A 13,650-nucleotide genomic window follows, 5' to 3' on the forward strand; every position below is an offset into this window, starting at 1 on the left:
AATAACCAATAAATTTTGTTCAACTTCACAATTGTGTTCCACTTGTTGTTGATTCTTCACCAAAATTTTAATTTTGGTATCTTTATGTTTGAAGCATGATATGTGGGAAAAGGTTGAAAAGTTCCAGGGAGCCGAATACTTTTGCGAGGCACTGTATATTATCTATCAATTGTCCTGAATTTTCAGGGAATGTTCAAAATCCAGTTGGTGCTTCCCAGCCAGAAATGGGGTGGGTTTTGTATAAACCCTGCTCCAAAGCGGGTGTTTTAGGGGCATTCCCAAAGTTAGGGGCAGGACCTACACGTTCCTATTACCCCAGCAGAAATGTTGAGTGATAACATGAATGCTGTTGGTAAGATGACCTCCAAACTCGCACTCTTCATACTGTGGATCGGTCACACAACGATGGCTCAGTCTTCATATATTAGACACTCTCTTGATATAATCCGGAGATCACAGACCCGTAATAATTTCATGGTTTATAGCAATAAATATTGCAAAGAATGAGGGTGAAAGTAATGGATCTGTGTAGGGTCCGCAAAATAAGTGAAGGTTTCCTAGCATGCGAAGGGTGAAATGTGCAGCGAATCTGCACCTTTTCCTCAGCTAAATTCACAATAGTATTAAATGCATGGTTTGCATTGTTAAATTGCCAAAAAATTGGTTTTCTTACACCCACAGAGCACTCAAAAGTGACAGCTAACAGCTGCTTTTCTTTTTTTGTATAACTTGTTGTTCACTGCCCATTGTCAAGTGTAATCCACCTGTAGCAGAAGACCCCCGAGATGTATCGAGCACAGGAATTCAGGGACAGGTCCGAGACTCTTTGCTGCTGCTCTGCTGAATGTCAAATAGTATACAGGCATAACATACAAAGAGGTGGGTTTTCAGTTCTGGACAATGGCAGGAACATTGCATACTGGGAAGTGAAGGAAAGGAAGTTTTAGCACCTATAGTGCTGGCAGAATTCGAATGAAAAGGAACCAACCACTCAAAAAAAAGTAATATGCACTAACAGTTGTTTTAATTTGTTATGGGGAGCTGAGGGCAGCAAGATCATCCTTTTCTACCTGAGATGTTTAAAAGAACAGGTACTCATTAAAGGTCTCCCACAATATCTGACTTAAAAACAATTCTGTTTTTTGCTTTGGAGCAGAAAACATCAGCGTTAGATAAAATTGTAATTAGACGCAAATTGTTAAATGCTAAAAAAAAAAAAAAACCTATACTCCTCAACAGTGAAATCAGACACATACAGAAATCCCTGCACTTACAGCCTCGGCTGCCGTTAATGAGGTTATTAATGGTCGTCTGAGGAACGTTCTGCCACGCTGAATGCACTTGGGCAAATCATCAAGATGCACTGCCGGGAGCTCCCTGTGCAATTGCCGATCAACGATGTCCCAGAAGTGCTCCATAGGAGACAAGTCTCTAGACTGTAAAATCCATGGTAGCATGTGGCCTGGTGTTGTCGTGTTGAAAAATGGTTCATGGGACACTTTGGAAAACTGGCCATACTAGTGGTTCCACCACCCAATCAATGTAAGGCCGAGATCACACATGCGAGAAACATGGCCGAGTCTCGCATGTTAATACCCGGCACTGCCGCCGGCACTCAGGAGCGAAGCGCGCGGCCGCATAGCAATACATGGAGCAGCACACTCCATTCCTGAGTGCCGGCGGCAGTGCTGGGTATTAACATGTGAGACTCGGCTGTGTTTCTTGCTTGTGTGATCCCGGCCTAATGCTGACCTATTAGTGTACCTGGAATGAAGACTAGGCTACATTGTCACCCAACACCATAATCCAGAGAGTAGGACTAGGGTGACTTTCCATCGTGAAGGCATCTTCACGGTGTTGCTCATGTGGTCTCGCTCGATTAGAACGGTGCAAAGTGAATCTTTATGTACTGCAAGTGAAGTTAGACATCACATACCGAGAACAAGGCATCAAACATTGTCTACACAAATCATCAGGTGTTGCACAACATTGGGCTACAAGCCAGATATCCAGCTACAGGTTATCCATTGGCCTCATGCCATTGCTCTGAAAGGTTTTCATGGTGCAGAGCAAGATGGCAATGGAGACTGGAATGGAGGTCCATCCGCTTCAGCAATGAGTCCTGCTTTTGTTGGATATGGTGATAGCCGGAGATGTGTCCGGAGATCAAAAGCACATAGCAATGAAGAGGTCTTTGCGAGGAAGCATGAAAATGTCTCTGGGACATTTTCAACACCACAGTGCCAGGCCACATGTTGCTTGTGCTACGGTGAGAAACCTGCATGGCCTAAAGCACTACCATGGCCTGCAACATCTCCATACTTTCTCCCATACAGCACATCTCAGACATCATTAGTCAGCAAATGCAAAGAGAGCTGCCAGCAGAGGATCTTGATGATTAGCATGTCAGAACATTTCTTAGACAACCATTAATAACGTGATTGATAGCAGCCAAGACATGGATGTGTGGGGATTTCTGCACATGGGGCTCATACTCGATACTCAATAAATCAAGTTGTTTTTAACAATTATTTTCCATTTTTTGATCCTTTTCATATCAGTATCATGTCTATCCATCCTATAATTTCCATAATACCATGACTTTTCTTTTTTGTAATGATTCAATTTCAATGTTGAAGAGTGTATATTAAAGACAGAAAGCAGCCACAGGTTATGGAGTATCAACATGAATCAGAAAATTACCCCATTATCTCCAAGTATATCCAGCTTCTTCATCAGCTCCGAAATATCTACATCCTGAAAGAGAGCAGCCATGTGAGTACATAAGACCAGGGCATGCCCCGCAGTGTCTGCACTTATCCTGATATACAAAGCAGAGAACGGCCGACAGCAAATGTGGAAACGATGAAACTTGAAGATGATTGTTGAGGAATACATACCATGCAGCTATAGACTGAAGACTCTTTATGTCCCATTGAGGCCTGCAACAGATTGTAGAGCAATCATCTGCAGGTCTCCCCATCACTAAAGAGCCTGAATCACTGTTCAAGCATCAATACAGGCTACTCTATACAATGGCGTGAGAGATGAAGACACCGGTTTATGCATCACCCGTAAACACTAGGATATGCCAGTATAATGGCACCAAGTAATCATAAATGGGTGGACTATCGTAAACCATTGTCATATTGCAGATCCTACATTGCCCTTTATATATAGGTAAACGTCCGGTGTTTGATAGGGGTATAAAATGGTGTACTGGGATAGAACAACCGCATACTCGACATTGCCAAACACACGGATGTTCTAGAATTGAGAAAAAAGATTTGTAGAACCTTTGGCCACGTCAGTAATACGTGTCCCCAGGACCAGAGCCCTACAAACCTTCCCCTACATACCCTCCATCTCTACTCTGCACAGGCATGCTCAGCCTAGCCAAGCACACATGTTCTAGAGTTGAGAAAGAAGATTCGTAGAACCTGAGCCCCGTCAGTAATACGTCTCACGAGGACCAGAGTCCCACAAACCTTCTTCTACATACCCCATATCTCAACTCTGCACATGCATGCTTGGCCTATCCAAGCACGCTATGTTCTAGAGTTGAGAAAGAAGATTCGTAGAACCTGAGTCACATCAGTAATCCTTGTCCCCAGGACCAGAGCCCCACACACCTCCTCCTACATACCGGTCACATATTAATCAGAAGAGATGCAGGGTAAGAGGTTGAAAGGGCTCTGGTCCCGGACATGGCCACAAGTCCAGGGTCCTAGAAATCTTTTTGCTCAATTCTGTGTTCCTAAAGGGACTGTCCATTACAATTATATACAAAGAGTCAAGTGTTGGGAATTAAATCAAATAAAAATAGCAGATGCTGGCCTAGTAGGAGGGGCGGACACAGACTAAAAAAATGGTCTCCTTTGCAAGAACAGTATGTGGGTCCTTGTAGTCCAATAGCACATCGTAATGCACAATTGCACCTACTCTAGAAGTGGAATAAAACCCCATTACTCTTGGGCTACCTCTATAGAGCTACACAAGTTGTACCAATGGTATATGTGCCCATGTCTAGTAGACCATAGTTATTCCTTGGCACCACAACCTGTCTCTCTAGCCGAACTCCTTGATTTATCTTCCGGAAATGAACATCACATAATGCCAGTGGCCTGTAAATGGCCAGAAAAAAAAACAAAAAAAAAAAAACTTCTAGCAATTCTTCCAATTCGGATGGAATGTCAAAGCTGCAACCAACCAGTGACCACTGATTGAGTGTAGTAGTTGTCATGTGACATCCCCCATCTAACCAGGAGACTTCTAGGAGACACAGGCAGGAGTGCGGAGGAATGGCCGAGGTCTAGTAAGGGAGTGTCTGTTTTTTTTTTGTTTAATCTTAAGACCACCATGATCCAATATCTACAATTAAATGTTGTAGTGAACAAGCCATTTAATGGGGATTTGGAGGCTTATCTCTCATTAGACCAAAAGGATCATGCATGTTAAAATCCAACATGCCCAACCCTTCTTTTTCTCTTAATATCTGCTATCGGGAGGAGAGTCTCCACACCACCATACACAAGAAATGAAAATTGGGACCTGCCGGCTTTTATCTAACGATAATGGCCACGCTTATCCTCCATATACAGAGAGGTTACCTACAGATCTTGTAACACTTGGATGCACTTTTATACGACTTCTACTAGTGTTACCACTGCATTTTGTGTTTCTGCAGTCAATATGTCCACTCTCACCTATAATTTTAGGCTGTGGACCTCAAGGTTTTTAATATGGAACCACAAACAAAAGTGTGTCAATTTTTGGACAACCTTCCCCCCATAGATGGTCCTAAGTATTTACTGAGCATGTGGCAAGGTGCACTAAACCTTTGCGTAGTAAAAGTAGCCATCTGTCAACTAATCAAATGTGTCTTCACCATCAGTCTTGTAAGCAAATGGCAACGGCTGGACCTCTCACAGGGTTAAAACTCCACATTAGCTGTACAATGGCAATGGTGACCATGCATGAGGCATAAGGACGTTTCATGGGTTAATGGCAGTGGAAACACATGGTATGCACCAGAAGAGAGAAGTGAATCTGCATCTACCTTAATTCCTTCCTGCTGACAGAAAAGCTGCAGAGCGCTTCCATTATTTTCTGGGAAGCTTGCTATATGGAGGTTAAAGGCTGGAGACCTTCGTTCTCTCTCCTGGGAAAAAATGTGTTATTTTACATTTGATCCTAATAGAACACCTAAGAATGTCACGGAGAATCGCCCTGATATAAACACTGGAAGCTATCACCAAAAAATCAGCTTGTACTCATCAGGAGAAAAGTCCATTTATTGATATAACCCTCCTCTATGCCAAAAAGGGGCTCCTTACCCTTATATAGCTTTCCCTTTAAAGAGAAATTCCCATCTTCTTACATGGGTATTGTCCAATAGTACTTGCAAATACAATACAAGCAGTTTTGCAATTTACTGCTTGTTAAAACTTTCAGCCATTCTTGAGATATTAACACTTTTCTTTTGTGTACAGTTTGTTGCCTTGGAGACCGACCACCACTGTTAGACAGCAAAACATGTGCAGTGCTTACAAGCGCTTTTTCTATTGGGGAAGTAAGCACGGTTTTGAAACTGGTGACGACTGTAAGATCGCACTGTTATTTCCTTATCTTAATCCCTGCAAGCTTCTAAAAGACAAGATAGACCTCAGAGGTGGTCGGTGTCCTAGGCAACAAGCTGTGAACAAAGAAAAAAAAAAAAAAAAGTATTAATAGCTCAAGAACAGAAACAAATTTTAAAAAGCCATAAATGGCAAAAGTGCTCATTTTTACAAGCACTATCGGACAATATTCATTTATGAAGATGGGATTAACCCTTTAAAACAATAAATTAATTTACCCTGAAGTTGGAGTCCCATATAACATGTCCGATTGACCACAAAATCTTAAAAGGTGTTATCTAGGCTTCAGATATTGATGACCTCTCTGTGGTGGCTGTTCCCCAATCAGCTTTGACCAGATGTTCCCAGTAAATGGCACTGAGTCAGCACTGTTCTGCACACCGTGTAGTAGCGGTTACCGGTTACTGCAGTCCGGCTCCTATATAAAAGAGAATAGAAGCTGAGCTGCAGCACCCAGTAACAGCTACTACACAGTGAACATAGCTGTGCTCATATACGGCTGCCACCAGAAAACAAGCGATTGCTGGGGGTGCCCCAAAATCTGATATTGATGACCTGTCAAATTTCTGAAGCGAGAAAAACAACTTTAAAAGATACATGTAGCCCTTTAGCGCACAGATAGACGGCTGTATAAATCACAGCAAGATCGGAACGTAGTGCATGGACTGGCCGGCGGCTCTCCTGTCCGGTGCGCGAGAGCTGCATAGGTAAACCTGAAGATGTCACTCTCCGGTCCGTGCACTGCGTTCTGATCGCGCTCTGATTCATACAACACCCAGAGGGTCATTTTGGATACATAAATGTATGTATTTTTGCTATAGGGTTTCATTAAAGAATTTGGACCATTGATCTTCTACAGCCTCTATGTATTAATGTGCGCAGCAGGCTGCAGAATGAGTGAATCTGTCAGCGAGCTCCTTCTTCTGACTTTTTTTTTTTTTTTAAATCAAATTAAAGAACATTTGGCTGTTGAAGTCACCATGGCCTACACTCTTACTGAAACTCTAATGTAAAAATGTATACATTTAATAAAAACAGACCCTCGGCCAATCTATCCATACTTGTGGCAGATTTGCTGCAGAAATTTTTGCGACTGTCCTCTATTCATCTTTATAGAACGTGCAGAAATGCATTTAAAAGAAAAAAAAAAAAAAAATCAGTCCTAAATATGAACCTTCAACTTTTTACATTCCACATGATAACACGTTAACCCTTTGAATACTTTAACTATAATTGTCTTTTCTTCTCCGTTCACAGTCGATCAGCTACTTTTGGGGGTTTCTGTTTGCTGCCGCAGTAAATACTAACAGAGAGCGTTGCCGATCCCAGCACGTTCTACAACCGAAACGTGGCATTACGCAATGTCTAATCGCACGAACCGTGTTTGCAAGAGTTTTAAAATTGACTTCTGGTGAAAATTGGAATTTCCCATTGTAACCATCAAATTATAAATTATTCGCTCTGCTTGTATTTTTTGCATTTGTTTTTTTGCAGGGTGGACACCATTGTTAAAATGAGCTCTGACTGTGAATGATGAAGAAGAAGAAAACATTGTGAAAAGTTGCCAAGAAAGATCAAGGAAAGTGTTAATAGTCACTCAATACTATATGAAGTTTTAACAAGGCAGTTTTTTTTTTTTTTTTGTTTTTTTTTATTATTTTTTAGATGTGGAATTTTCCTTTAAGAAATCAGTATTATACATCGTTTCTACAAAAAAAAAACAAATCATTGAGAAATGTCTCAAATTTAAAAAAACAAACAAACCTCAGATAAAGATATTTGTAAAAGGCATACGGCATAACACTGGTATAGCACTCAGGGCTGGTAAGGTTATTCATCACCATTAACAAATAAAAGAAAAGCTTAAAACCTGAAGAATTCATCCGTCTTTTGTTTTATCCAATTTTTGGTAAATGGAAACCAAACGATATCCCAGCAGGATGAGGAAAGAAAAACTTTATGTAAAAGTTTCTAGTGGAGATAGAATGCCAATTATACATTTTTTCTTCCCCAAATAAGAACAACCACATTTCATTATATTCTTATGAGAGTTCCAAGGTACCAACCCTTCCCTCCAGATTTTAAGCATATACCTTTTTTTCCTCCAATGGGTGTATTTTGGTCTGCGAACTATTTTTGCACTTGGGTTTCATTAAAAAAAATAAAAATAAAAATTTCTGCAGATCGATTTAAATGGAGAATTTGTCAGTGAGCTTCCTCTAAGACCAGGTTCAGATGGGTATATTTAATGGCCCATATTCAGATCGCTATCCCCGGACTGACCGTGGGTCTTCTGACCCGAACTTACAGCCTCGTGTGCGTCTACAAGCCTGTACGTTCAGGTTGGAATACCTGTGCTTCTTCTGGGTATTGACCGTGAAATACGCCCATGTGAACTCTGCCTTATGACCACATCAAAGTTAAGCTTAACTTTGATGTGGTCATAAATCAGCTGATTGGAGCTCAGAAATAGACAAAAATAAGGACTAAAGTCTCATTTAGACATTATTTGCATTTACTTTTGCGTATGCGAAGAACTGACCAACTTTTATTAGTGCTTTGGATCAGGATTTTATCAGTTTTTGGTCAGTCAATGAAAAATGGATGCAACGCCGATGGCATCATTGTGCTGTCGCAAGTTTTCCATGCCTCTTTAAACCTGAATGGGGGCGTTTGATCCACGACTCAGGTAAAAAATGACCATGCCTGTGTTTTATATTTTCTTGCTGACCAAGTATTCGGAAAAAAGCCACCGACATATGAACAGCCCCATACACTATAATAGGTTGGTATTCTATTCAGTAATAGTACATGAAACAGAGATGTCCGATTGGGGCTAAAATTAATGAAAATAGAGTAAGAGTGAAAGAAAAGGATGGAAGTGGAGGTAGTATTTTAAGTGTCAACGTGAAATTAATAGCCAATGGGATCATGCTGGAAAAAAAAAAAAAAGGGATAAAAAGTAATAAAATGAGCACTAAAAAAAATAAATAAAAATAAAAACAGAAACCGACACACAGATGTAAACTTTAATTACGTGCTGGAATTAGTTGGAGTAAATTAAGCAAATGGAAGCAAATAAAGCCAAAGGCAAATACTTTTATTATGAGAAAATATTTTAAAATCATATATATATATATATTCATCTGAAAAAGCAAAAAAAATGCAAACATGCAAGGTTCAAATACACAGACACTAAAATAAAACGGACTTAATTCACAGTGTGGACTTTCACATTAGACATGCAGAAAATTAAACAACTCGAACTGGGAAATATATGCAAAAATTATTATGACGTTAGGTGTAATAAACAGCGCCCATTGGGTAGTCATGGACTAATCTCTCGCAACGTATAAAAGGCCAAAGTGTGTTTTCTTTTTCTGCACTTCCCCTGAACTTAGCCAATCTTCCCGCTCCCATATATCCATGTGTATTAAATATATTTAATCCGAGACTCAAAAGCAAGGTCTGTTCCCGAGGAGAGTTTACAGACGGAATCTCTTACTTCGAGTTCAAGAACGCGGAATTCTAAGAGTTCGTTCTGGTCTTTGGCGTCCTGGATGTCATTTTTCAGCTGACTCTCATCCAATTCATACTTAAATATCTAAAAAAAAAAAAAAAAAAATTGCAAATCAAATATTTTTGTCTCCAATATGTTCACAGATTAATGAAGAAAATAATCATAGTTAACAATAATTAATAAATCGGGCATAAACTTGATTTTCTCAGAGGCGGAATAACTATTTGCACGCAGGAAGGTATGTGTGAACTTGTGATACTTTATTTTGGTGACCCTAAAGCTCCTGGTAAATTCCCTTTAAAGGGTATGTTTCACGATAACAGCCCCCCTAAGGGAATATGGCGATGCTGGCTTCTTTGAAAAGTGGGTATCTCAATAAGACAAACCCTTAAACTGTTTTGGTTACGTTCACATATCACATTTTGAAGTCGGTAATAACTGATTATTGGGCGTGCCAGGTTTTGGACCCCCACCGATCTGATATTGATGACTTATCCCAAGAACCCCTTTAAATCTCCCGAAATATTTGAGCCGGGAAATCAACCATTTTTTTCCAATGTTGTATCTGATCTTTCTGCAAAAAGAGAAAAAGAACATGAAATCCGTCCTCTTACCCAAGACACACGTCCTTAGCTACTTTTCAGAGAAATGGAAGAAATCGGGAGAAAATGAAAACCTGCACTGAGAGGAATACCCCTTTAACTATACTAAACACTACATCAGTGTTACAAAACATAGACAGTACCTTTTCTAACAATTCTTGGTTTTTCCTCAGGAGATGCTGCTTCTCTTCTATCCATTTGGAATCCTATGAAAAAAAAGACGAAGAATATATTAGAAAATTATTTCCATAAACAGAGTTTTAAAGGGACAGTTCGATCTGTGGACAACATGGTAATGAGGAGAAGATAAGCAGAATGATGTAGAGGCCTAGCTAGAAAACACTCAGTATAACTTGTACTCTATTCACTGAAATCCCTGGTGTTTCTATAAACAAGAGTCCAGTGGGCGGTCCTACTGAGTGATTGACACCTCACTCTGGAAGCACAGTTATACAGGGAACACTCAGTCACCGAGTAGGACCGCACGCATATGAAAACCAGGGATGTCAATGAATAAAATACAAGTTATACTGACATTTTTACCCACAAAAATGTCAATCAATCTGATCATCGCCTCCTTCTCTATAACATGCCACCTGCAGGATATATAACATTTTCAACATGACAGGTTCCCTTTAAGTAACTGAACCATCTGACCTCAGTCCTCCTCCACCAGCCGTAGGCCTACGATATCAGAAACACTACGCAGAAGAGGGACAGATGTAACAGTGCTACAAAATCTATGCATGAACCATTAAGGTGGGACATCATTGCAAAATTTCTCTTTATGGGTCATAATTTTTTTTTAAAATTCCAGCTCAACTGGTTTTTGCCAGCTGTTCTCCAATTTCCAGGTATTATTACGTTACCACTGCAGCCAATCACTGACCTCAGCAGTTACATATCGACATTGCTACCATCAAAGCTGATGCTAGTGATTGGCTGCAGCGGTCACATGTCAGTTGCTGGAACACTATCCCTTATGGAAAGGGACCAGCGGCGTGACAGCTGTGGATCAGCATGAGAGGTACTTTGGGAATATACAAGTTACTTTCTCATTTTATTATGTTCCCTGCCAAGTGGAAAATTTCGGAAAGAAAAAAAAAAAAAAAATCTGGAATTTGGTGGCCGTAGTAAATCAGTAACTCTGGATTAGCTTGTTTTACTTTATGTAGTGCAAATCTATACTTGAGTCATCGCCTGGAAATTTTTAATATTTTGCTTAGGATGTGAACACGAAGAAACGAACATAAAAGAAAAAAGTACATACACCAATATATCACCGACATATACCAACACCTCCTTGACTTAAATACATCAAAATACACAAATATGTGCAACCTTACTCTTATGCACACAGATATTAAAAGGGTTGTTTGGACAAAATAAAACGTAGTCACTTGACGCCGGCCCCCAGTCACAGGCCACGTAGGTTCGGCACCTCGTGGAACTTTGACTACACCGTTTCCGGTCCCTGTACAGACCACATCACGGCTGTCTGCGCTCCATCCAGGTGGGTGCCGTAGACGAGTATTACTACTTATGTTACTTTTTATTGTCCCTTGGATAAACACCCCTTTGTGTTGTCTTACCCTTATATTTTACATATTAGCCGGACACCTTAGGTATAACATTTATTAGTACTCAAATAAAGTAATTTTATTTTGCTCTCTCCTATGTTTTGGGGGTCTGGAAGTCCCTTGAAGGAATGATTGAACAGGTTGGATTAGAAATTATATTATCTAAAGTTCAATGTTACTACTAACTATAACTACTATCATTGGCCTACAAAAAAGTCCATAACCTGTCTCCTCCATATATCTCTGAACTAATCTCCCGATATCTTTTAACACATAAAAGACCTCCTTCTCTCCTCCATACTCGTACATTCATCACCCAATCGCCGCCAAAACTTCTCCCGAGTATCCCCCATCCTCTGGAATTCTGTGCCACAACACCTCCGATTATCCGACACACTCGGAACTTTCAGACGGAACTTGAAAACTCATCTCTTCAAGAAAGCTGCAGCCTGCAATGACCCCGCTAACACCTCCACCGGAGCTGCCGCGATGCCCCAACCTACCGTCTCCTTCCCCTGTAGACTAAGCCCACAAGGGCAGGGTCCTCTCTCCTCTGTACCAGTCTGTCATTGTTAGCTTCTTGACTGTAATCTATATTTCTAATTTGCATGAATAATATTAGTGTGCGGTCTCATGGAATCAATGGTGCGCTAAAAAAATAATATTAGTGTGCGGTCGCCATCATGCCTGTGAGAACTCACAACTCATGATAAAGCTCTTATATAAGGAGGATCTGGCAGCTGTGCGGCTCTTATGTAGGGGTTTGGTGCTTTTGTCTTGTTGAGGTCTCTTGCCAGCGATTCTGTGCTGTACCCTGACAGACCCTCATGATGTACGAGCACCGCCGCTGAATAACAACGAGAAACCAATATAGTCACTGATTACAAGGACCAAAGAACAGATCTTTAGCTAAACCCTCCGGAACACTTATGGCACAGATGATGCCATATTGCAACCCAACATGTACAACACCAAGCTTAAAACAAAAAAACAAAACAAAAAAAACAACTTTACTCAAACAAACAGCGGAATAGGGAGTTAGGACTTAAAGCCGATTGACTTCACTGGGCACTAAGTAAACTAAGTAATGCTTTATTTCTCCTTTGGGGGTGATGCAGGAATATTGAATACTTGTTGCAAACAACTCCCTCTACTCCACCTTTTACAGCTACGAGAAGGGCATGGATTCTCTTATACAAGAGAATCGGATCGATTATATAATGACAATCGGCTCAAATTCTAATCTGCGTTTTAGCCGAGTGTCAGCTTGGTGCAATCAGATTCGCACACATGACAGAATCATTGCACAAGTGAGTTGAAAACAAAATTTCTCCATTGTGCCAAGTCCACAAAATCGGACTGCATTCCGATGTTTTCCCACACACTCAGACTTGAATGAGTGACTGCGATCCGATTTGTGAAGCATGCAGCGTTTTGTTTTTCTCATGCCCCATACAATAACATTGGTCTAAGTGATTTCTGATAAAACATCGGTTAGCGCTCGTTCAAGTTATATGCTTATGTGAGCGACCCCAAATAGTAATAGCCATTTTAGTGGCCTTAGGGATATACTCCTTTAGTAAATTATGGTATAACATTAGGATGAGTCATCTCTCAATGATTGCTGGGTAAGAGGAGGCCCAGAGAGTGCGAGGAGGCCCAGAGAGTGCGAGGAGGCCCAGAGAGTGCGAGGAGGCCCAGAGAGTGCGAGGAGGCCCAGAGAGTGCGAGGAGGCCCAGAGAGTGCGAGGAGGCCCAGAGAGTGCGAGGAGGCCCAGAGAGTGCGAGGAGGCCCAAAGAGTGCGAGGAGGCCCAAAGAGTGCGAGGAGGCCCAGAGAGTGCGCGGAGGCCCAGAGAGTGCGAGGAGGCCCAGAGAGTGCGAGGAGGCCCAGAGAGTGCGAGGAGGCCCAGAGAGTGCGAGGAGGCCCAGAGAGTGCGAGGAGGCCCAGAGAGTGCGAGGAGGCCCAGAGAGTGCGAGGAGGCCCAGAGAGTGCGAGGAGGCCCAGAGAGTGCGAGGAGGCCCAGAGAGTGCGAGGAGGCCCAGAGAGTGCGAGGAGGCCCTGAGAATAAGGGGATTGAAAAGCTTCAAAGTTTTTCCCTTTTAATGTGCAAAGAATATCCCTCTGCATAGAAAAAAAAACAAAAAAAAAAAAAAAAAAACTGTGGCTACTTTTTTACTAGGGATTAGTTGTGGGGTTCAAGAGGTCAGACCCCAAAGATCATGAAGTGGTTATTCATAACATTGTAAGTCATCACATAGCCACATTTGTGTACAAACTTGGACCAGCACCAGTTCCAAGAACGAAGCTT

The 13,650-nt window shown here is 41.3% G+C and overlaps 1 protein-coding gene across 8 annotated transcripts in view; it reads right to left on the reverse strand.

The window, feature by feature from the left end:
- Window positions 1–13,650, reverse strand: part of JAKMIP1 (janus kinase and microtubule interacting protein 1) — a 200,140-nt gene that overhangs the window by 31,615 nt on the left and 154,875 nt on the right. For 7 of the 8 annotated variants that reach the window (XM_073574508.1, XM_073574507.1, XM_073574505.1 and 4 more), the window contains exons 12-15: window positions 9,905–9,967; window positions 9,145–9,243; window positions 5,060–5,161; window positions 2,704–2,757 (exon numbers count right to left, since the gene is read on the reverse strand). In XM_073574508.1, coding sequence (XP_073430609.1) covers window positions 2,704–2,757; window positions 5,060–5,161; window positions 9,145–9,243; window positions 9,905–9,967 — 318 coding nt within the window. The remainder of the gene's footprint in view (window positions 1–2,703; window positions 2,758–5,059; window positions 5,162–9,144; window positions 9,244–9,904; window positions 9,968–13,650) is intronic. The other variant, XM_073574512.1, reaches the window with a different exon arrangement.

This window comes from Dendrobates tinctorius, unplaced genomic scaffold (genome assembly GCF_039654945.1).
Source record: "Dendrobates tinctorius isolate UK_male_01 unplaced genomic scaffold, ASM3965494v1 ptg000039l, whole genome shotgun sequence".
Classification (NCBI taxonomy): Eukaryota; Metazoa; Chordata; class Amphibia; order Anura; family Dendrobatidae; genus Dendrobates; species Dendrobates tinctorius.